Source organism: Lagenorhynchus albirostris, chromosome 15 (genome assembly GCF_949774975.1).
Source record: "Lagenorhynchus albirostris chromosome 15, mLagAlb1.1, whole genome shotgun sequence".
Lineage (NCBI taxonomy): Eukaryota > Metazoa > Chordata > Mammalia > Artiodactyla > Delphinidae > Lagenorhynchus > Lagenorhynchus albirostris.
The window spans coordinates 52,955,618-52,978,756 of record NC_083109.1 but is presented as its reverse complement, the minus strand read 5'-3'; the positions used below and the strand labels follow the sequence as shown (position 1 = coordinate 52,978,756).

The following is a 23,139-nucleotide window of genomic DNA, read 5'->3' as shown; positions in this document are numbered from 1 at the left end:
TGATGTCTGTAAGTGCACACTGCTGGTTGTGGGGCAGGCTTCTGCCCGGGGGCTTGTGCTGGTGTGTTTTGGCGTTTGGGGAGGGGACTGTGACTCGGCGGTGCGGGGACAGGGAGTCTGGGGATGCGCTTGATTTTGCTGTGAGTGTTCTGGTGGAGCCAAAGACTGAAGAAACTGAGGCTACGATCATGAGGTGGCCGCGGGGTGACGTGGGGTCAGGTGGGCTGGCAGGTCTGGAGGCTCCAGTGCAGGACGGAGGCAGGCCTCGGACCTGCAATTTCTGTGAGACCTCAGCCCTGGCCACATGCTTGTCACTGGTGGTCCTGGGCGGGTTGGGGGGTGCAGGCAGCCTGGAGGTACAGTGCACCTCATCCTTCCACCCTCCTGGAAGCGTGTGCAAGAGGGTTTATGGTGGTGCCCCACGGGGTCCTGGCCCAGCCAGCTCTGTGCAGGGGCAACCCACGCACCAGGATGCCCGCTGAGGAGATGAGGTACAGGAGGCTGGAGGACTGCAGCCCGGCTGGTGCAGGAGGTGGTGGGACCTGGTTCCTGTTCAGCTGTGACTCTTGGGGCAACTTGCTGAACACCCCACCCAGGCAGGGACCTGGGAGGTCAGAGCCAGGATGGGGCCTTGGTCCTTGGATATCCATTCAGCCCCTTCCTCTTCCGTTTTACAACTAGGGAAACTGAGTCATAGAGGGCGTGGTGACCTGTCCAGGCTCTGGGAGCAGTGAGGGCCGTGTCTGGGGCATGCAGGGCTGAGTGCCATAAGAGCTCCTGCCAGGGCGACCCCGCTGAGAGCCCCCAGAGAAGGGAAAACCATCAGGGTGGCACTCCCATCCTGTCTCACAACCCAGGGAAAGCCTGGGGTACTGAAAAGGCCCAATTTGCAGATGAGGGAGGCAAGGCTGAGTGAGATCCCATAGCAGTAGGTGTGAGGCCTCTGTCTGCTCTTGGCCCTGGGGATACAGCGGGATGTTACCAGGGTCCCCCTGCGCTGGAGGAATCAGGGCCCCCAGGCCTTCTGGCTTCATGTCCAGCAACCCCTCCCCCAGCCCTCATGCTGCACTGATATCTTGTCCTCCATGCCTACCCAGGCCAGACAGCCCCTTCCCTATGGGGCCCCCCAGCAGAGGGAGGGAACTGGCCCAGCCTGGAAAAGGGAGCCAGCACTACCATCAAATGCTCCTCTCCCCACCACTTCCTGCCTTCCAGGCTCCGCCCCATCTGTGCTGGCCCCACCCCCACCCCAGGAGCAGCCCCTGCCCAGCCCCAGTGTGGCCCCTGGGGGAGTTAACGATGCCCAGACCCCATGGTGCCACTGGCCAAGGCTGACCCTGTAATTATAGCAGTTAAGAATAGCCTTGCAGGGCCAGCGAGGCCTGGAATTTCTCAAATCACTCCCAGATGGGCGGCCAGGCCAGTGTCCCGCCCCCTTCATCCCCCAGTCCTGGCCACTGCCCCACTGGGCCCACGCCCTTGGCAAAGGAGCTGGGACTCTCCAGCCCTCTACAAAGCTGGTGGATGCCAGGGATGCGTGCCAGCCTCCAGGCTGGCCTGAGAGGTGGTGGGTCCCCTACCCCCAGGCTCCCCAGAAGCCAGAACCCCTCAGAAGCCCCCTGGGGTGTTGGGGGCTGCTGAGTGAACTGGACTGAAGGTAGGAAGTGTGCAGGGTGTCAGCTGTGGGCACGGCATGGGTCTCCACCGCACCCGCTCAGTTTCTTTTCTATTTTACAGATTTTCCATCTCCATTTGGGCAGAACAGTATGAACTCTTATAAGAGCTATAGGGGGCCAGGGGTCAGGCACATGCCCCTCCCCATCCTCTCCCAGGGAGGACCCAGGGCCCCACCCTCCCAGGGGCCTCTGTCTCTGCTCCCATCTGTGCCCTTCCTCTGCTCATCTGTGTTGTTTGTGGAGCATACCTCCCCATGTGGGACGCGCAGGGCAGCAGGTCCTATCTGTAAAGCTGGGCTCGGGCAGCAGGTCCACAGATGGCTGCCCTGTACTTCCTGTGCTGGATGGAGGTGGGGGGTTACCGGCAGGGCCTGGGCTAACGGAGCAGCTCGTGCTCCGGTCCAGGAGAAACAGAAACACCACCACCTGTCTCGGGTGCCCTGCTCCTGGGCTGGGTGAATGGTCAACAGTATCGGCCCTGAGCTGAAGGCAGATGGAGATTTTTCTCTACACGTTACCAAAGAATAAAAGCTGAAGCCAGAGAAATCGATCTTCTCTTGAGGTCACCCTGGCAGCAAGCCTCACAGGGTCGACGCTGGGAGTCTGTTCTGCTTCTTCACACTGAGGTGTCCACCTCTGGCCAGAGGCACTGGCCCTGCATCCCAGCGAGTTCCCTGGAGGTTGGGAACCCCCTCCCTGCCTGCCTTCTGCGGCTCTCAGTAGCCCCTCCCCTCTCCTGGAGGGCCAAGCCCTCCCCGCAAGGCTGGTACCCCCACCTCCTGGGCCAGGGAGCAGGTGTTGGGATCCGTCCCTGCCTGCTGTGAGCAAGCTGCTGTCTTACCGTTTCCGGCCTGTGATTCTCTTCTGTAGAGGGATCACTGGACGTGAAATGGGAGCATGTGTAGCCCGCGTGGCACAGGGCCTGTGGCAGCGAGGACCCAGCAGTTGGGGGCTGGCGTCTCCCCACAGCAGGATCACCCTGGGTAGTGGCTGTATCTTGGCTCGGTCCCCAACTCGTTCCCTGGCCCTCTCTTCGTCCCCCGGCCCCTCATCTGATGGGATGCCTGAAGACCTTTTCTGGGAGGGCTGGCGTGAGCGCTCAGGCCCCTTTCTTTGGGCCCCACCACTCACCCCGCCCCTGCGGCCCCACTAGCCAGGTTTAGCTTTGCAGTGAAAACATTCATTCAGCAGCCACTGTGTTTAGCAGCAGCCCATAGACCCACAATGGCCCCTTTGACGGGGCCGCCGAAGGGGAGGGCAGGCCTCGCCAGAGCCATTCCCCTAATGGGACCCAGGCCCATAGGAAATCCACCTGGGCTGCTGCCTCCGCTGCCTCAGGAAGAAGGGGCCCCACCCAGGCCCGCTGCCACCACTCTCTGCCCACCATGACCCACCTCCTCCCTTCTCATGCCAGAACCCTCAGCAGCCGATAATTGAATCCAGAGCCTCGTGTGGCCGGGCCTGACTCTGCACTGACATCAACGCCCAGAACCGCAGGGCCTGCTCCCCAGGCCTGGCTGGGCTGCCTCCTTCCTGCCAGGGTGAGGCTGGGGGCCAGGGGCCATGACCCATGCAGGGAGATGGGCATGGGGCCGCAGGGAGGCTCGCTCTAGCCTTTGCAGGGCCTCTCTGGCTCCAGGGGCACCTCCCTTTGTGCCACAGGGTAATAGGAAAAGGTGCTGGGCGCATGTGTCTGTCACTGTTCCTAAGCTCCCAGCACCTGGTCCAGGCCAGGGCTGTGCATAGCATCCCTGGGGGCCCTGCCCCCACCTTGGCCTGTGGCTTCCTGGAAAACACTCCCACTTCCGGGGTTTCTGGAAAGCCTGGGTACTTTACTCAAGTGCAGAGAGTAAAGGGGCATCACAGGGCCACCTGCCCCTAACAGCCCTGGCTCAGTCCCTGCCTCCTCACCCAGCGAAGAGCTCCTGCCATTCAGGATCTGTGCTGCTCCTCTACCAAGGCCCTTTCTCTGTAGCTAGAGCAGGAGGCTGGGAGCAAGGTCTTGCAGCCTGAGCCCATGCAGAGGGGCCACAGGACTGCAGGAAGGGCTGGGCCGTGTGTGCCATCTGGTCCAGGACCATCCATGAGGGCCTGGCAGGACATGGCTCAAGGCACCTCCTCCACAGAGGAAGGCAGGCGGTGAACTGCTCATCAGACCCATCTCTGAGGAGGGACCCTTGGGGGTTATCTTGGCCTGCGTCTGCCATGAGCGTCTCCCCAGCCTCTCCCAGGAGCCCTGCAGCTCCTGCTGGCAGAAGACTGGGCCTGGGAAGGGTAAGGCTGCCCTAACCGTTCCTCTACCCGGAGGTTGAAGTGGCCCCTTTCCTATCCCAGCTCCCTCCTGGTTCCCAGTCTCACTGGGAAGCTGGTCCAGGCACCTCAGTCGAGCGGACTGAGCAGACACAACCCAGGGCAGGACAGCCTAGGGCATGCTGACTAGGGCCTGGTGCCTGCTGGGGAGAGGGGTCCCTGGCCCCAGCTTCCCCACAGAGAGGGCTGTCCCTTTAGGCTGACCCTGTGAGCCCCCACCCTCCCTTAGTCCAGCCCAGATACCCTGGGGCCATGCCTGAGAAACATGCTTGTTTCTTTTCATCTTTTATTTTTCTTACAAAAGGCTTTCATATCATCATTTGTCTTACAAAAACCAAAGTCCTTGTCTCTGAGTTTGAAAAACATTTTCCCAGAATAAATGGGAAAGGATCTTTTATAAATATATTTTAAAAAACAAAAGCAAAACTTGTTCCTAAAGCATCTTTCTTTCCAGTTTCTTTTGTTCCTTCATTTTCTGGGGCTGAGGCAGTCTCACCCACCCCATCCCCAGTCCCACTCTCCCTCTGCTCTCTTTTCTGGGGGCTTCCTTCACTGGCCCCCAGAGTCTCCTTGGGGTGGGGGGCTTGGCAGCCCGGGCCTGTGTTACCAGCACACGGCAGGGCCTGCCCCACCCCAGAGGTTGCATGTTGCAGAAGACGGGGCTGACGCCATCCTCTAGGCACTCGGGCGGAGGGTGGGGGGACCTTAGAGGTTATCACCTGGGTCCCAGCTTCTTACAGATGAGGAGACCAAGGTCCAGAGACGGGCAGGGACTTGCTGTGGTCACACAGCCCTGGTCCTGACATGTCCTCATCGTACAGATCTGAGAACTTCCTTGATCTGGCAGCAGGAGGGCCCTGGCCAGTCCCAGTGGGGCCGAGAGCCTGGCCCCGACCGTCCATCACTCGCAGGCTTAGATGTAGGGCTTAGCTGGGAGGGACCCCTGGGGGCCGGGCCCCGAGTAGCCCATGAGCGGCACCTCACACTCAGGCCCAGCAGGCGGGACCTCCCCACCACCCTCAGTCGCCTTGGGGCCTGGCTCCAAGGGGGCCTTCACCCCCTCCAGCTCCAGGGGCCCGGCCCCTGGCCCCACTTGCCCTTTGCCCTGAGCCACAGCTGCCGCGGCCCGCCCCCGCCGCACACAGAAGGCCGCCCCCACAGCAGCCAGCACGGCCAGGAGCACGGCGGCCAGGGCGGGCGCAATCAGGAGTGGCAGGTTGCCCTCTCGGGCCTGGGTGACTGGGGCGTGGTTGGAGCGGACTGCCGGGGGCGTGCGGGCCTCCCCACAGGCCTCCTCGCTCTCAGGCACCCTCCCGGCCCCCAGGGGCCGGACGCAGATGGAGTAGGTGGCGTTGGGACGCAGCTGGGTGACCGTGTACTCTGCGAGTGAGGCCGGCAGCCGCAGTGTCACCGGCCGTTTGTCGGGACCCGACAGGTTGCGGTAGGTGAGGCGGAGGCTCCTGAGCTGCACGGTGCTGCCCTGCAGGTAGCGCTGCAGTCCCACCCGCAGGGAGGTGGGGCTAGCGGGCTCAATGCCAAGGGGCAGGGGCTGGGGTGGCTGCATGGTGGCCGGGGCAGGGCTGGGCCTCAGCCCTGGCCTCACCCGGCTCTCACAGTACAGGCCCGTGAAGCCCTCAGGACACAGGCACTCCAGGTGGCCCCGCGCCCCCAGGTGGCAGGTGCCCCCACTGAGGCAGATGGATGCCGGGCAGTCCTGGGGCTGGGGGGCAGGACCCATGGTGGGCGGGGCAGGGGGCAGTCGGCTCAGGGCCTCAGTGGTTGGCTCCGTGGGGCTGAGCCAGGTGGGAGCCATGCTGGAAGGTGGGGCTGTAGGCGCCCACACCGTGGGCCTCATGGTGGGCACCGTGGCCGTGGTGGTGGTGGCCGGGCAGCCAAAGTCGGCGTAGTCAAGGTCCAGGAGCAGCCGGCCGGCGTTCTTGGGTGGAAAGTGGCAGCGTGTCTCCTCGGGGCTGGCCAGCGCCACACGGCTCTCCCGCACCCAGGGGCCGAACCAGCTCAGGGGGCACACGCAGTTGAAGGGGTTGCGGGCAGCTGCCAGGAGCCGCAGGCGGGGGAAGAGGACCGAGAGCTCGTGCGGCAGGGCCTGCAGGCTCAGGTTGCTCAGGTCCAGCTCCTGCAGGGCTGCCAGGCCGGCCAGGTCCTCGGGCCGTAGCTGGGCGATGCGGGTGTTGCCTGCCAGCCGCAGGCGCGTCAGGCCCCGCAGGCCCCGGATGGCGGGCGGCGCGAGCTCCAGCTGGTTGTCGGCCACGTCCAGGTCGTGGAGGTTGCGCAGGCGGCCAAAGAGCCCCTCGTCCAGCCGCTGCAGCCCCAGGCCGGCCAGCCGCAGCGCCTCCACGTTGGCGGTGTCCAGGATGCCAGGCTCCAGGGCTGGGAGGCTGTTGTGGCTGAGGTCAAGCAGCAGCAAGCGTGGCAGGTGCAGCGGGGGCAGCGCCCGCAGCTCATTGTCCTGCAGTTTGAGCTCCAGTAGGTGGTCGAGCGCGTCAAAGGCGCCGGGCTGGATGTGGTGGATGCGGTTCTTGCCCAGGTAGAGGCGCTCCAGGCGCCGCAGGCCACGGAAGGTCTCGTTGGTGATTTCCCGAAGCCTATTGGCAGTCAGGTCCAGGTTGCTGAGGTTGACCAGTGGCTGGAAGACCCCACCAGGCAGGCTGGCAATCTGGTTCTGTGACAGGTCCAAGAGCTGCAGGCCCGGCAGGCCGGCAAAGCTGCCCGCGTCGAGTGTGGTGATGCCATTCTCAAAGATGTACAGGCCCACCGTGTCGGGCGGCACGTCGAGAGGCACGGTGGTCCCCTGGCGGGCGGTGCAGAAGACTGTCTGTGGCTGGTTGCACTGGCAGCCGGATGGGCAACCCCGCACCCTGGGCTCCAGGGCCGGCAGCAGCAGCAGCAGCGGCAGCAACAGGGGCGGGGGTGTCTTGGAGCGCATCTTCTGGTCCCTGGGAGCAGAGAGGAAAGCGGGAGACCCTGAGTCAGGGGCCCCAGGGGACAGCCACTCCAGGAAGGACCGGGAAGGGAATTCCCAGCCCCCTTCTCCACTCCCCGCCCCCAAACCCAACAGCATACAGTAGTTATGAGTCAGGTCCCTAGTGCCCTGGCTAGGTTCCTGTCCCTGCCCTGTCACTTCTTCGCTATGTGACTTTGAGCAATCACATGACCTTGTTATGATATCAGTTGCTACTTCCTGCGCTGACACCAGGGTTCGGTGGGCTGATGCACACAGAGGGGGGCCTGGCCCCCAAACACTCAGTGACCACAAATAACCCCCTTCTCCTTAACTCCAGCCCTTTGGCCTCTCTGTGGCTCAGAGAGAACACGTGGTCAAAAAACATCAGACTCTGTGCCCTCCCCCTAAACCACCCCAAAAATCTCTGCTGAGGTGGACAGCGAAGGAGGGAGAATGGTGGGTTCTGGAGCGGCAGCCCCTCCCGCAGCATCTGGGAGAGACCAGGCAGGCAGGCGGCCGAGCATGTAAGTAGAGAAGCTGCCTGCCCTGGGCCACTGGCCGCTGCCGCCGCACTCTGAGTCCTCTGAATGAGGAGAGACCACAGCAGGAAGACTTCACGGGGAAACTCTGGGATTGGTGTTTTTCCACTTGTGAAGTCAGACCTGCCTAGGACATGGCCAGCAGGAGAGTTCCCCGGGGAGGCAGAGGAGGGCTGGAGCCCTTGGCAGGTGTCCCTGCTGTGGGAAGGGGGGAGGCAGGGAACCTTGGTCTTCAGATCCCCCATCTCTGAGCCACGATGAAAGAACTAGAGGTGAGGGGCCCCCAGCCTCCCTGGGCTGACCCAGGTCTCAGGTTGGGGGACGTTGGTTGTGTGGTGGCCCCGGAGGCAGCGTCAAGCCTGGAAACGCTTCGCAGATCATATCCTCTATCGTTTCTTGGGAATCAACTCTAGGCCAAGCCCTGAGCAAGAGGAGCAGCAGCCCTTCCCACGTGCCCGCAGCACTGAACGTCTACAGTCTTCTCGTTTAGTCCCCCAGCAGCCACTCCAGGTGGAAGCTGTTCTCCTCACTCCCAGATGACAGGAGAAGAGGCTCCTGGAGGTGCAGTGACTTGCTGCTTTTGCACTCCCGGAAAATCTGAGCCAGAGCCCAGGTCCTTAACCACATCCAGGTGTGGCTGGGCCTGCCCTCCTGATGTGGGGCCCAGTCCTGCCCAGGTGGGGGTGGCTCCCCCAGCTGCACCAGGCTCCCACTCGTAGCTGGAACTGCCCGAGACAGGATAGGGCCACAGCATGGGCCCCCCTTCACTCAGGCTCCTGCGGGCAGCCCGGAGGCCACCCCAGCAGCGGTCCCCACACTGTGGTTCCCTAAAGTCCCCGAGAGGCCGGCATGCCTCCCCTCCAGGTGCCTCCTACTCTCACAAGGGCCTTTTGTGCTGGGGCTCAGCCTCCCCTTCCCCCACGCTGGCCAGCCATCCAGCCACACAGGTAGCGTGGCCTCCTACGCAGCCCATGTTCTGCCCAATGCCGTCGATCGGGCTGCCCCTCCCCAAGGATGTGGGCTCCTGGAACGTGAGGTGGAGGAGGGGCAGGTGGTCCCCAGGAGGCCACTATGGTGTTGGGCCAGCTCTGACTAAAAGCCCATCACCAGGTTGGGCCTGCCTAGGCCCTGCCCACCTGCAGGGTCTCCTCTGCCCCTCACTAGTTAACACTGATGACTGCCCTTCAGAGGCCAGCTAGGGAGGCCTTCCCTGACCCCAGCCAGTGCCGCCTGCTCTGCTCTCTAGATTCTGCTGTACCGTCCCTGAGGGGAGGCCCTGTTTTTGCTCCCTGTATCCCAGAGCCCATCTTTTGCTGAGTGAATGGCAGAGGAGCATCTTGCACTCAGCCTCAGATGAACCTCAGCCAGAACCCGGGAGGCCTCGTGTGCCCCCAGCCCTGCCGGCGCCATTCCCAGGGGGCTGTGTGTGCCACACCTGGCCTCCTTCCCTGTGGGGACCCGCTCCACCCTCCCTGACTCAGAAGGCGGCGGGTATGGCCTGGCCTCCAGATGTGGGCTGTGAGCAACCCCCACCCCCTCATGCACCTGGGGGGTGAGCTGCCTCCCCCTGAGTTAACCCTCCTGGTGGGGGTGGGGTGGCAGGCAGGGTCAGGAAGGGCACAGCCAGGCTCTGGGGTGGGAGGGGACCTTACACTTGGCCAGCCTGGCCACCCCTACAGCTTCAGCTCCCCTGAGCCTTATAAAAGATCACAGTTAAAAGCTCACACTCCAGTCAGGCAGCCCTGGGCCAGGGGCACCCGAACTGTGAGGCCACAGACAGCAGCTTTCTCTCAGTTTCCTCATCGTCCACCTGGGCATTCCAGAATGGACACCTCCCAGGATTGGGAGCACTTAGCTCCGAGGAGCCAGGTATGTGGTCCTTAGGGGCCTGGGATGCTTACTGGGGGGTGTTTCCCATTCTGCATTGATGAGGGGACCAGCATGGGCTCTGAGCTTCACCTGTAGTCTGCTGGCCCTTTAATCAGTAAAGTCATCATGGGGAAAGGAGGCAGGAACACCGGGGGTCTGTCTGGCCACAGAGGCAATCTGGGTAAGCTGATGGAGAGTGGGCGTTGGGTCAGAACAAGAGCAGCTGGCATTCTGGGCTGGGGAGACCCCAGTAGGCAGCAGCTACCCTGCTTCCAGTCCACAGGATGCAGGGATGAGTGCCTCTGCCTGAGCCCCATTCCACCTGTCCAGCAATGAGCTGGCACTGGGGCTTGGGAAAATGGCAAGCTGTGGGCTGTCAGCTCCAGGGGGCTCTGCCACCAAGAACAGATCAGAGAGCCCCCAGAGGGGACCCAGAGGGCACTGACTGACTGGAGGGGGCCGGTGACACGGCAGCAGGAGACCAGCTCTGACCCTAAATAGCTTCCCAGATCCTTTCTCACCTGTGGGCTTTTTTTCTTAGCAGCCCTGCTTCACTTTCTGGAGTTGTTCTGAGCACGTGTTGTGGTTCTGTGTTGTTCTGTTTGTTTTAAATGGGGAAGTTCTTTTCACAAGTTCTGGGAGCGATTCCGCCTGTCTGGGTGCATGCTGGTGTGTGTGTGCATTGGGGGTGGGAGTGTCTCGTTGGGGTCATGGCTGCCCTGGCCCTTGCAATTTCAGCAGCCCTGAAGGACCAGGGGCCTGGGCTTTGATATCTGATCTGCTGACTCGATGCAGGGAGGTGGGCCCTTTCCCTCTGCAAAGGGTGTGGGGAGAGTTCTGGAGGTAGCCCTGGGATTTGAGGGGGGGGGAGTGGAGGCAGGAGGGCAGAGTGTCCAGGGCCTCCCCTCCACTTGGACTCGCCTTGGCCTGGCCCCACCACAAGGGCCCTCTAGGGGACAGTGCTGGGATGGGGCTTTGGGGTCTGACTGCCTGCATTTGCACTCTGGCTGCATGATAGCCTGGCCACAGCCCTTAGCCTCAGTTCCCATCTGTGAAGTGGGGGAGGCTGGGTACAGCGCCTGAGTCTCAGGGCTTGTTTAGTTTGTATTTGGAGGACATTCTAGGTGGTCAGTAAACACTACCTAGTGAGGGTGTCACCCATAAAACCTGAGTCTTGCCCTCCGCATGCATGGGGTGAGGATGCCATGGTGTGAGAGGGGCTTCACGCAGATTTAGGCACAGACAGGAGGCCCCCTGGGCTCAGGGTAAGGCCTCTACGCAAAGGCTGCCCTCCATCCTCAGGCGTGGAAAAACAGGAGAAGCTAGAGAGAACAGCCTGGGAGGTGGGAGGAAGGTGCCTTTAGTTCTAGAAGGGGGTGGGGGGAAGTGAGCTGTCCTTTGGCCGGCAGTTCAGCATGTGATGGGGGAGGAGGGGGAGCAGAAGGAGGGGCTCAGTGAGTAACGACATCATCATTTCAGCTCTCAGGGGGACCCAGAGTGTCCCCACCCACCCCCAAGTGTGGGACACCTGGAGGCACCCACTCATAGGCCCTGGATCAGGCAGGGACTGGCAAGTGAGTGGAACCCCGGGCCTTCGGGTGACCACATGAGACCTCAGGCTGGAGCATCTCCTGTGCCTGGCCAGTGGGGAACAGGAATGGGCAAACAGAAGCAGGCACACGTCCCTTTCCGTACCCAATACTGCGGAGTGGGTACAGGGGTCTGGAGCTGCAGATCTGACCCCACGGCTCTGGGCTTCTGGCTCCCAGTGCCGGCCCGCCAGGGTGAAGCACTGCCGGCCAGGCCTGGCAGCAGCCCAGCCCAGGAGTCTGCCAACCCCCCAGGCAGGCGGGACCATGCCGGCAGCCAGGACAGTTGGCTCCAGTTTCGCTGACGTGTCTGAGGAGGCTCCAGGCCCGGGCTGGGTCCACCATTCTCCCCATCCCTGGGGAGAAGCAGCCCTTGGCCCAGCAGGTTGGGGTCTCTATCCTGGGCCCTCATGGAAGGGGCCGAGGGGGCTGAGCCTCAGGTTCCTCGGAGATAGCCCTCTTGGGGGGTGGTCCTAGCCCTGCCTTTTGATTAAGCCCTGCCCTTTGACTGGTGGTGGGGGTACCCACCAGTCTTGGCGTCTCTGCTTTACTTACTCCATCACCACCCCCAGCGGGTTCTACTCACGCTATGGGTAAGTCCTGACACTCCACACCATGAACTCATCCGGGCTTCCCTTCCGTCTCCCACCTATAGGGCTTCTCAACTCCAGCTGCACATCAAAATCACCAAGAAGCTTTAGAAAGTTCCTAATGCTCACACCACACCCTCCCCCGGCCAATTAAATAAGAATTTCTGGGGTGAGACCCAGGCAGAGTTGTGTTTTAGCGAAGCTGCTTGGGTGGGTCTCCTGTATAGCCAGGCCTCAGATCCTGGGGCAGAATATTGCCAAGGGGGATAGTCTGTACGTCAGCCCGTCTCCCTGTTCAGGGAAGAGTCTAGATCCCTGAGTAGGTATGGCCAGCTGGCAGCACCAGAAGAGCAGGAGCTAGACCTCCTCCCCCTTCCCCACTCCATGGCAGGAGCTGCCTGGCCCCAGGTGAGTGTCTTCTGTGGCACTGTGGGTGACTTGGCAGCTGCTAGACCTGTCAGCCCAGGGCAGGGAGACCAGTGACTAAGGCCAGTCCCTGGCTCAAGTGAGCCCTCAGGGTGGCAGGACATGCCTTCTCAGCAGAGGTGCCACTCTGCTGGAAGAGGACACCTGCTGCCCCAGGAGCTATGTGGTGGCTGCGGCCCAACTTGAAATGGGCTGGTCCAGATGCCACCGTCAGCACGTGCAGTTGTGATGCCACTGGGGCTGGGCTCAGACATGGGGCTTGCTCACTGCCCTGTCCCCACCCAGGGCCAAGCACCCGTCAACTAAGGCCCTAACTCTGCAATTAAACCTGAATTTACCAGAGGAAGACCTTAGTCACCAAGGGAGGCCACCAGCCCCAAGCCGGCTGGGCCCAGGCTGTCTGGGGCCTAGACAGGGTCTGAGAAGGAGGTAGCCCCAGAGGGGTCTTGCCCTTCTCATTCCATCATGCCCAGGGTCTCGGTTACCCTGCAGCAAAGGAGGCCCTTCCTGAGGCCTGTGAGATGATCGGTGGGCAGGTGGGGTTGATTAGGGGAGCCACAAGTCTGCCTCTCACCTCTCACTGCTGCCCACCCAGGCCCAGGGCCAGGGGGGCCCCAGTGGCCATCCCAGCCTCAGCCTCTTCTCAGTGCAGGCTAGCTCTCTCCTTCCTCCTTAATTAAATCTCTCAGGCAGCCTCTGAGGAATGTGAGAGCCTTATTGCGTTCCCTGGGAGGAGGTGGGTTGGGGCCCTTCCCCACCTTGGAGAAGAACTGGCCCCTCGCCTGTTCCCACCCCCCAATCCTAAGGTGGCCCAAGGGAGTCTGCTCCAGCCTCCTCATACCCAGGGAGGGTGGAATGAGGAAAAGCGGGGGAGGCCGGCGGGTCTGGCCGGCCAGGCGGCCCAGCCAGCTGAGGGAAAGCAATCCGGCTGACTCTGGAATGTGGAAACTGATAAAAGGAAGAAGGCTGAGCCCCCACCCACCCTCAGCACACCCCTGCCCGCCCCCAAACACAGCCCTGCTCTGGTCACGCGCGCACAGACACATGCCCACGCCAGACACACACCCACTGGGCTGTGCTTTGGGACACACACGCACACACACGCCCTCCCCCTTCTCCAAGAACTCTCAAATTCCACAGCAGTGAGGGGAGCTGGTTTTCTTGGCAGTGCGGAGCCTTGGGCTCCCTGGCCCAGGGAGGGGACTCTGAGGGGGGCTCCGGGAGGGATCACTAACCCTGTTAAGTGGCATTGCTGTCCTTCCCATGAGCTCAGGGCCTGCCAGTGGTCAGGGATGCTTCTGTGGGCAGAGGCTCACCCAGCCTTCTCTCTGGCCACCAGGGGAACTGGCTGGCTGGCCTACTGAGGTGGGAGCTGCCTCCAGGGCCCAGCTGAGACCCTGCTGTCCTGATCCCAGGAACTGCTACCCACTTAAAAGCCCCCACAAGGACTCAACTCTTTACCTGGGACTTGTCCTAGCTCACCCAGGACTGTAGTGGAGGTGTCAGGAATGGGAGCCAGGAGCTGGATGCATCCCCTGCCCAGGGCATCTCCCTGGGGGTGTTTGCCAGAGGGGACTGCCTGGCGAGAGCACTGGTCTGGGCACTGTCTGAGGGGCTTCTCATGTTGAACCCCTCCTCCTCCATGTCCAGGGTCTGGAGAGAGTGGTGCCATTCCAGCAAATACCCTGGGACACCAGCCCCCACCTGCTCACTGGTCCCAGGTAGTTGTTTCACTGAAACATGAGGCCAGGGGAGGTGGGGACAGGCAGTGCCCGGGCCCCCAGCCTGGCACGCGTGTGCTCATCCTCCCTCCCTGGGCCCAGGAGAGGCCAGATAATGGTCTGGAGGGAATCCAGCTGGGCTGCTCATTACCAGAGCCCTCTTCCTGCCTCTGACACTCTGTTTACAGAAGCTCCAGGGGCTGATTCCCCTGGGAGAAGACAGCAAACTCAGGGGACTACTCTCCCATCCCCCACACTGCCTGCCTTAACCCTGTTGGGCCTTGCCAACAGCTGGGCCTGCTGACCCCACTTGGAGGTCACCCACCCAGCCACCCCTCTTTGCCCCCAACACCCAAAGTCCAGCCTAGTGGGAAGGGACCTTGAGATTTAGTTCAGTCCCCCAGCCCTAGAAGCTCTTGGTCTGGGGAGGGGGCTCTGGGTCCTGGTGCCACGCCCCAGAGCCTCACCTGTCCTTGGTGCAGAAGGCAAGCAGAGGGACCCTCAGGGTCACTTCCTCCTTCCCACCTTTCACACTCCAGCCCTTGGCCCCAGCGGGAGGGGTAGTCAGCTACCCTGGTGTGGTAATCGTTAACAAATGGGGGTGAGGCAGAATGGCTGGCACTAATCAGCTGGCCTGCCAGTGACCACAGGGGACCTCAGCAGCCCTCAGGCTGCAGTGCTGCCAGCCCAGGGACACAAAAGACTAGGCTGGCTCCAGGCCATTGGGTTCACAGCCTGAGCAAAGCCCCTTCCCTGGCAGGGGCAGAGATGGGGCACCCTGATACCTGGAGTACAACCCAGTCAGCCAAGGTCTGTACCCCATTTCCAGGGCTGCATGCCTGTGGGCCCCTTGCTCTGCCCTGAGTGACAGAGCCCTCAGGACGGACCCCAGGCCGTCGATCTGCACAGGGGGACAGGGGTTAGGGGTATTCATGCCCAGAACCAGTGTCACTCCAGGAAGTAAAAGTAACCCAAGACTCTGGCTTGGCCATCCCCTCAAAGGGGTTTGTTTCATAAAACTGGTCATGCCGGAGGGCCCAGCCGTGGGAGGAGGGAGGGGGTGTTTATTTTGTCTGCTTGCAGCCCCGCGGGCCGGTGAGCCGCGTACTCGCGCGTGCGCGCACCCCGGCCGTGGAGCTGTCGGAGCCCGAGGACTGCCAGATAAGGGGGCGGGCCGGGGGCGCACGGTGCCCGCCCGCCGTGCGTCCCCGAGTTGATCCAGTTAATCGTGCAGGACTGGGGGCCGCGTGCCCGCCCTGAGTGCATGTGCGCGCGGCGGAGGTCGGGGGGGTCCGCGCGCGTGATCGGCGCGTGTGCACAGCCCGTCCCCTGTTCCCGCCCGCAGCCCCCCAGCCCGGTAGACACTCACCGGGCGGCAGCGGCGGCGGCGGCGGGAGCCGGGCGGGACGGGCCGCGGCCTCAGTGCTTCCTGGCCCGGAGGCCGGAGGGGTCCTGGGTCCTGAGGTCTTGAGGTGCCGAGGCAGCCGCGTCCGCGTCTCCCCGCCCCAAGGCTTGGGCTGCGGAGTCGGCTCGCGGGAGGCGGGTTCAGTCTTAAGAGTCTGGGGGCGTGGCCACCATGGGCGGGGGGTGTGGCTGTTCCCTATTGGCCGAGGTGGGGCCGACGGAGACCCGCCTCTTCTCTGCTGAAAGGGTCATTCGGCCAAGAAGCCAGGTCCTCACCCCGCCAACCCCCGACCAGGCGGGCAAGAGAGACCTTGCTTGGCTCCGTCGGGAGTCAGGAGTCCTGCGGTCCAGTCTGGTCTGCCACTAGTTTGTAATATGACCCTGGCAGATCCCTTTTTCCCTGTGAAGAAGCGAACGAATAATGAGTGAGACCAAGCATCCCAAACCTGGATGCCTGTGACAGCAGGCAGGTGATAAAAACTCGAGGAACGGACCCCAGAGCCTGTGGAGACCTGGGGAGGGGAGACTCAGTAGCTATGACCTGTCCCAGTCTGCCAGAGCTTCAGGTTTTACAGAAGAAACTGGAAATCTGGATTTTTTTATGTGAAATCTTTCCGTGTTGTTGTTGGTAGCTAATCCCAATTTCAGAAACTCCTGGCTAGGCCACACACACAGATCCCTTCTGAGAGCCTCATAAGTACAACCTCTAATGCCAAATCTGAGTCCTGGGGTCGTTTTGCTGTGAGCACCTCTGGACCACTTTCCTCATGTCTTAGATGAAGGGAGCAACACCCAGGAAGGGGACATGATAGACTACCCACAGTTACCGGCAGCTTCAAGGCCAGAATGTGCTGGGGGGTGCTGGGCTGAAATGTGAGGTTGGGCCTCGCTGTCAGTAGGTGGGGCTTGGGTGCTGCTGACAGTGGCCCTTAATGGGGCAGAAGGGGTGGGTGCCAGAGGCTGGGCTAGTCCAGAAAAATCCCCTGCCTTGGAGGATTCCAGGAAAACACTCTGCCCTCCTCCCCCTCTGCACTTGTGGTCAGAGTCATGCCTCAGAGCCTTTGGGGACCCAGCTCAGCTCCTAACTTACAGCCGGCTCCAGGACACCCGCCACCCCGTCCAGCCCAGCCCACAGTCAGGGCTTGGCTGGGCCAGCTCAAATCTCGGGGGGGGGGGGCCTGAAGGCTTATCCCAGCAGGCTGGGCCACACCAACTTGCAGGGGTGGGGGGGTTGCATGGTGTTTGAAGGACTGGATCACCTCCAGAAGGCAGGATAGCCTCCGTGTCCAGTCTCTAACAGGGCTAAGCAGGGTCCAAGTGCAACGGTTACCTCCCAGACTTTTCTTCTCAGCTCTTCGCCTCCTCAGGACCTCTCCCCAACACGGCCCCCTTTCAGGATGGGCAGAGGTCTCCACCCCATGCTTTTGTTGTTATATGTGGCTGTGGAGTGTGCCTTGCACACCTCTAAACGTCCGTTCCTAGGCCAGTGCAGGCCCTCAGGTGTGCTTCATTTGGCTCCTGTGGGACTTTTTAAAAATTTGAAGCCATTGCCAACATTGAAAAATCCAGTAGTTTCACATTAAAATGGGACTTCCCAGCTTGCCTTGAGTGGGAACTCTCGGCCAAGGCTGGGCAGCAGCTGCCCCCTGTGACCAAGGCCCAGACTCACAGGTGGCCCCAGTCCCCACCAAGCCTAGTTGTCTCACACCAGGCTGCTGCACTCCTTCAGTTTCCTGAAGCATTTGAGTTTGCGGTCAGCTCAGACTGTCCCTATGCCTCTGCCCTTGGGCCCTGTGTCCCCTAAGGCCCTCAGGAGACCCCAGCCTGACTCTCCTCCAGGAACAGGACTTCCTGACAGGTCCTGAATCTTCTTGCTTCTGTGGCCATTTCTTGCTGATAGTGAGATCCCACCTGCCTAAAGGATCCATCCCCTGCCCCAGTCCTAAGCCTGGACTCACACAGGCCATGCTCCTGTCCACCCGGAGGTTCAAGGACAGCTTCCAGGAGGCCCCCCTCCCCAGTATGTCCATCCTGTCCTCATTTGGCTTCAAGGCACCACCTGCCTTAGAACCTGGTTCTAAGGGAGCAAGGGAGTGGGGGGCAGGGTTTGGTTCAAGGGGGTCCCCACTGCCCAGCCTGGGTGACAAGAACTGGGGACCTGTTCTGCTTTGGACCAGTGCCAATGCCAGGATGTTTAGGTGGTGGGTCTGAGTGGGAGAGATGGGCTGGCAGGGAGAACCAGAGGAGGGTTCTCGAAACTGTATTTCCTGGCAGGCTCACCGCAGTACTTCCTGTGTTATTTGCAGCAATATTGGGAAAGCTGATGGGAGTATCAGGGGGTAACCCCTCCCCCACGTGATCCACTTGATACCACCATGGTTCTGCATCTTCTGGGACTTGGGCTCAGGGGTAGGTGGCAGGTCTGGGCTCTAGACCTTCTGTGGCTTTGAGTCTTGAGGAGACCCCTAGATCTGGGTCAAAGCCTTTCCCAGTGGCAGGCCCAGATGCCAGCCCTCCCTCATTGCCATGGCAGCAGGAGAGATGCCCATGCCAGCTTTCCCATCCTCTGGCCCTATGCCAGGCTGGGGCTTGGTTCTGCATTCCAGACCCAGACCTGGCTTGGCTCTCTTTACAAGGCCTGGGGTCAGGCCCGCGCCAGCTGTTGGCCAACTCTTGGGGCTGGGTGCCATGACCCCATTTCTTGGCCTGTGCTGTGGTGGGTAGGATGCTCCCGCCTGAGGGAGCTTCTCAGGTAGCTCTGCCTGAGGCGAAGAAGACTGGCCTGACCTGTCAGAGAAGCCAGCCCTGCCCTCTTTGACTTCCTGCCCCTGCAGCCCTAGCACCTGAGTCATTGGGCCAGCCAGCTGGGCCTGATGGGGCAGGGGCACAGGGGTGCCAGGTCAAGCCTCTTAAAGAGGTTGGTTTAGAGCATAGGTGAGCCATTGATGCCAGGGTGGAAACTGCAGGCCGATTCCCCATTTCTTGCCAAGGCAGCAGCAGGGTGATGAGAGTCCCTGCCCAGCATACTTGCTCTCAGACTCTTGTTTTCCTTCCTCCTGCCTATCTTCACACGGTGACTTCTGCTCAGCACAAATCTCATCCTCTCCCTCTTCACTTAAGATGTGTCATTTGCTTCTCTATTGCTCATCCGATGGGGGGAGGCAGAACCCTCCTCCTGATGTACTAGGCCCTGCTCTGTGTGGCCTCTACCCACCCCATCCTGAGCCTAGCCCCTCACCCTTACTGCCCAGACCACCAGCCATGTCATTCTACTCCCTGTTCCGCAAACAGGCTGTGCACCCGCCTGCCACAGTGCCTTTGCATATGCTGCCCTTTCTGCCTGGAACTCTCTCCCCTTGACGTGGTTGATCTCTCTTAAACTTTGGGTCATAAAGAATGCCCACTCCCCTGTGGCCAGTCAGAGTCAGGCCCTTCTGCTCCCTGCTGTGTGTCCTCAGAGAACTTTTCCTTCACGCGTTTGTCTGTGGAATTCTGTCTGCCTCTCACCCAGGCTGTGAGCTTTTGAGGCCAGAGGTGGGGTCTGCTGCACTCACCTTTGGTCACACCTGCCAGCCCAGCTGAGGGCCAGGCGCAGACCAGCTCACCAAGGGAGTGAATGATTGTGGATGAACTAGTGGGTGAGTGAAAGTCCTGTTAGAACTGCTGAAGGGACTTAGGTGTGGCCCCACTGGATCCAGCGTCAATGTGGGGGACACCTGAGGTCACATGACCACGTTGTCCCCCTGCCCCCCTCTCCCCCACAGCAGGCAGTGATCAGACCAGGTCAAGAGGGCAGTTCTGAGCCCAGCTCACCCTGCTGGGCTCAAGGTAATTAGAGGCTGTGTTACTCACAGGTGACCAGCCCAAGGCACTCCAGGAAGCTATGGAGCCACCCAGGGACCCACCCAGCTTCCCAGTCCACTCTGTGGCTCCCTTCCAGCAGGGTGGGGAGGGGTGGTGGGCAGCTGGCTGGGCAGGGGAGGGGGTGGGCTGGACCGTTGGTTGCCTGGGTGAGGGATGGAGGCAGCTGCCACAGCTGGGCGACCTCTGACTGCTGGGACCACAGTGAGGAGGACTGGGTTCCATTTGAGGATGAGTGTCAGCGTTGAGGTGGGGGTCCAGGCCCATGGGTCCCCAGGGAGGTGAGAGCAGGACCAGAAAACCAGGAGCAGGAAACAGAAACAGATGAAGACACCAGTCTGAGTTCTCCTGGGTGCCCCACGTCCAGGAGACTCTGGGCCTGGAAAACAGCAGTCAGGGCTAGGGGCTGCAAAGGGGCCCTGCAGGGCCTGGGAGGGGAAGGGGAGTGGTAAATCTCTGGAGAACAACAGGCTGTTGGCCGAGACAGGCAACACAGAGCAGCAGGGGCTCTGGGGGCTTCCAGCCTCTGCCCCCGCACCAGGGCCCCACCTGGGGGACAGAGAACAGGGAGGCCAGGGAAGCACGGCAGGAAGGAGCCCCTGCTCCTGGCCTCTGGCTCAGGCTTGGGCACTGGGGCTCAGAGATGGTGCCTAGGGGAGTTCTGAGTCTCTAGGACAGCATCAAAGCCCAGGAGCAGGGGTGACTGAGGAGAGGGTCCCTAAGCCTGGGTCCTGGAGCACCCAGGCCAACTGTGCCGGGTGGAGATGGAGGGGGTCCCCAGCTCCAGCACCCCTCTCACCTTCCCGGGCCTGGTGTTTAGGCTGTTGGAGGTGAGACCAGGGACAGAATGTATGTCGGGGGGCTTCTTGGAGCTGCTGAGCATGGAAAGAGATCATGGCTGAGGTGCAGAAAGAGGGGGCAGCTCCCCTGTGCCCAGGCCCAGCACAGTCCTGGGGTGAAGCAGTTGGGCAGACGGAGGACCTAGGAAAGAAAGGCTGGGACGTGAGGATGTGCTCAGCATGTCGGGAGCGCAGGGAGAGGAGGTAGAGTGTCCCTGGGGACCAGGCTGGATGCAACTGGAGGGGCTGCATCACTCCTGGCCACTGTTGTGCTTGGCCTAAGCCCCGATCTAGAGTCACGATGCTGTCAGCCTTTCCCCTGCCCCTTGGCCACAATGACTGGCTGTATCCCTATGACAGGCCGTCTCTCCCCCAGGTCTCTGATGCCCCTGCTGGATCCAGACTCCAGGCTCCTGGTCCTGGCGGGAAAGGTGAGGAGAAGCTCAAGCCCCCACCCATGTTGGCTGGTGCCCTCACTCGCCAGACTTGGCCCCAATGTTTGACCTGGCCAGCCACCTGGGAGAGTGGGGAGTGCAGGATGCTATTCACCCCGGAAAGGAGGAGCTAGAACAGTGCTGCCCAGACTCCACCCCTGCCAGGGGCTCCAGGCACATGGGGCTCCAAGTCTCCATTCCATGCAGTCGGGATCACTCCCTAGAATGTCAGCTTCGTGAATCCAAGGCTGAGAATAGAGCAGAGTCAGCACACAGCAGACACTTTGTCCTACTGAACATATACCCCTGGTGCTCATTCGTGCTCCATGATGATGAACAGGCGAGGCAGAGTCTACCAAGGGCTCAGCTCAGCGCCCAGCGCACATCAGCGCCCTGTAGACGTTGGCTGTGGCTCTGTGACTCCGTCCTTGGGGAGGGACGGGGTGGCTGGAGCTAGAGTCAGCGAGCAGCGCTCGGGTGGGGATCGTTTCAGGGCGAGAGTCAGCTGTACTGCTATGAGGTGGCCCCCGAGCAGCCGGCACTGAGCCCAGGTAAGCCCTGCTCCCCGCCCTGTGCCCCCTCCCCTCTCCGACCCACTTTGACTGTCCTCCACGGTGTCCCTGATAGTGACCCAGTGCCTCCTGGAGAGCGTGCTGCAGGGGGTGGCCCTCGTGCCCCGGCGAGCACTGGCCGTCATGGGCTGCGAGGTGCTTCGCGTCCTGCAGCTGAGCAACACAGCCGTCGTGCCCATCAGCTACCACGTGCCCCGCAAGGTGAGGGGGTCCTGCGTGAGGGACTGGGAGGGCCTGGGGGAGCCTGGGGGACTTGACCTCACTGCCTGTGTGCTTGTGTGCCACCAGGCTGTGGAGTTCCACGAGGACCTGTTCCCGGACACTGCAGGCTGTGTGCCCGCCTCCGACCCCCATGCCTGGTGGGCTGGTAGCAACCAGCAGGTAAGGCCAAGGCCTGGCTGACTGCTCCTGGCCTGCACCACGGGCAGCAGCCGCGTCCGTGGCACGTGGTCCACCTGTGCACTAACTCAGCTGCCTGGTGTCCCCTATCCCCACCCCAAGCCCTCCTGCCTCACCTGCTGGCCTCTACCCACAGGTGCAGAGGGTCAGCCTCCACCCAGCCTGCCGACCCCACCCCAGCTTCACTTCCCATCTGGTACCCCCTGCAGAGCCCACCCCGGAAGAGGCCCAGCCTACAGAGACACCTGTGGGTGATGCGGACCCCAGCGTGAGTATCAGCGTAGCCCACCTGGCTTCCCCGTTGCAATGCTGCAGCAGGGGCCCCAGGTCAGGGCAGGAGTGTGTGGCCTGCCCGATGGTCTCAGAAACACAAGAAGCATAAATGAAGAACCTCCGTGTTCTCAAAATTGAGCAAATGCCTAGAAAGTGACACTTTCATATAAAATCTGGATTTCTAGTTTCTCTTGAAAGATCTTTTTTTTTTTATTTATTATTTATTTATTTATTTATTTATTGGCTGCGTTGAGTCTTCCATTGCTGTGCGCAGGCTTTCTCTAGTTGCGGCTAGTGGGGGCTACTCTTCGTTGTGGTACAGGGGCTTCTCATTGCGGTGGCTTCTCTTGCTGCGGAGCACAGGCTCTAGGTTGCATGGGCTTCAGCAGTGTGGCACACGGGTTTCAGTAGTTGTGGTTCGCAGGCTCTAGAGCGCAGGGTCAGTAGTTGTGGTACACGGGCTTAGTTGCTCCGTGGCATGTGGGATCTTCCCAGACCAGGGGCTCGAACCCGTGTTCCCTGCATTGGCAGGCAGATTCTTAACCACTGTGCCACCAGGGAAGACACTCTTGAAAGATCTTGACCATTCTGGGCCCACCTTCCCAGGAGCAGCAGCTGCTACCTGCTGTCCCACATGCTAATGCTCAGCTCATCCCATGTTACCTCCTGCCCATCAGCGATTGCGTCCCCACCCCACATCCCACAGTGGGGCTTCCTGCCTACCCCAGTGTCCCAAAGTGATGACCCCGGCATCTCCTCTCTCTTTGGCTGACCACCCGCCTGACGGGGCTGCTGGCTGACCGGAGCTTTTCTCCCAGGAGGGCTTCTCCTCCCCTCCCAGCTGGCTGACCTCACCCTCCACGCCCTCCAGCCTGGGGCCCTCGCTCTCCAGCACCAGCGGCATCAGCACCAGCCCCAGCCAGAGGTCCCTGCAAAGCCTGCTGGGTAAGTGCCTCAGTGCGGGGCTAACCCCCTACCATGGGAGCCCTGTCCACCCCCACCCCAGCCACCCTCCTCTGCACCCCAGTCCTGCCTCCCCCCACAGTCCCGCCTCCCCTCCTGGAGGAGTCACTTCTTTGCGGGATGAAGAGAGTCTCACCTGTAAGAGGGTGGCCTAAACGTTCCGAGATCCCTCGAGTCTTGTTCTGGGTGAGTTGTGTTGGCTGGACTGGCAGAAATCTGGGCACACAACCTGCACGGTCCTTTGCTGAGGGGAGCAGGCAGCCCGGACTCAGGACTGGCCCGGGTCCTCCTGCAGGACAGCGCAGGGCAGGCAGGGCACCCTCACCTCACGTGGCTCCATGTCCCTGCTGCCCGCCAGGCCCCAGTTCCAAGTTCCGGCACGCTCAGGGCACCGTCCTGCACCGAGACAGCCACATCACCAACCTCAAGGGGCTCAACCTCACCACGCCTGGGGAGAGCGACGGCTTCTGTGCCAACTGGCAGCGTGTGGCCATGCCCCTGCTCAGCAGTGGTGGGCAGGTGGCCGTGCTCGAGGTGAGGGGCCCCACCCTGCCGTGCTGTCCCCATGTCCCTGCAGGACGCTGAGGGCGTCAGGTGCCCACACCAGCTCACATTCTCTAAGCACAAACCAAGTGCCCAGCATCCCATGCGGTGTGGGGGGGGTGCTACTCTTATCCCTATTTTACAGATGAAAGCAGTGAGGCACAGAGAG

General features: G+C 61.6%; 2 protein-coding genes across 17 annotated transcripts in view; one reads left to right on the top strand and one right to left on the bottom strand.

Moving 5' to 3' along the window:
• The window catches only part of CORO7 (coronin 7), a 67,985-nt gene that overhangs the window by 29,198 nt on the left and 15,648 nt on the right, over window positions 1–23,139 (top strand). For 8 of the 16 annotated variants that reach the window (XR_009535482.1, XM_060123830.1, XM_060123829.1 and 5 more), the window contains 7 exons: window positions 20,163–20,217; window positions 20,714–20,771; window positions 20,848–20,993; window positions 21,081–21,173; window positions 21,328–21,459; window positions 22,283–22,409; window positions 22,786–22,961. Coding sequence is in view for 15 of the 16 variants with exons in the window: in XM_060123830.1 (XP_059979813.1) it covers window positions 20,163–20,217; window positions 20,714–20,771; window positions 20,848–20,993; window positions 21,081–21,173; window positions 21,328–21,459; window positions 22,283–22,409; window positions 22,786–22,961 (787 nt within the window). In the remaining variant the exon portion in view is untranslated. Of the gene's footprint in view, window positions 1–5,373; window positions 5,428–7,386; window positions 7,473–9,296; window positions 9,357–17,360; window positions 17,496–20,146; window positions 20,218–20,713; window positions 20,772–20,847; window positions 20,994–21,080; window positions 21,174–21,327; window positions 21,460–22,282; window positions 22,410–22,785; window positions 22,962–23,139 lie in introns of those variants that run through there. The other 8 variants (XM_060123836.1, XM_060123837.1, XM_060123835.1 and 5 more) reach the window with 8 other exon arrangements.
• Window positions 4,268–15,192, bottom strand: VASN (vasorin). Its single transcript, XM_060123844.1, has 2 exons — window positions 15,052–15,192; window positions 4,268–6,940 (listed from the first exon to the last, which is right to left on the bottom strand). The coding sequence occupies exon 2, from the start codon at window positions 6,928–6,930 to the stop codon at window positions 4,900–4,902; it is 2,031 nt and encodes a 676-aa protein (XP_059979827.1). The 5' UTR covers window positions 6,931–6,940; window positions 15,052–15,192; the 3' UTR covers window positions 4,268–4,899.

Coding starts and splice junctions, on each gene's coding strand:
- VASN (XM_060123844.1), bottom strand. CDS start 6,930: ATGCGCTCCAAGACACCCCCGCCCCTGTTGCTGCCGCTGCTGCTGCTG.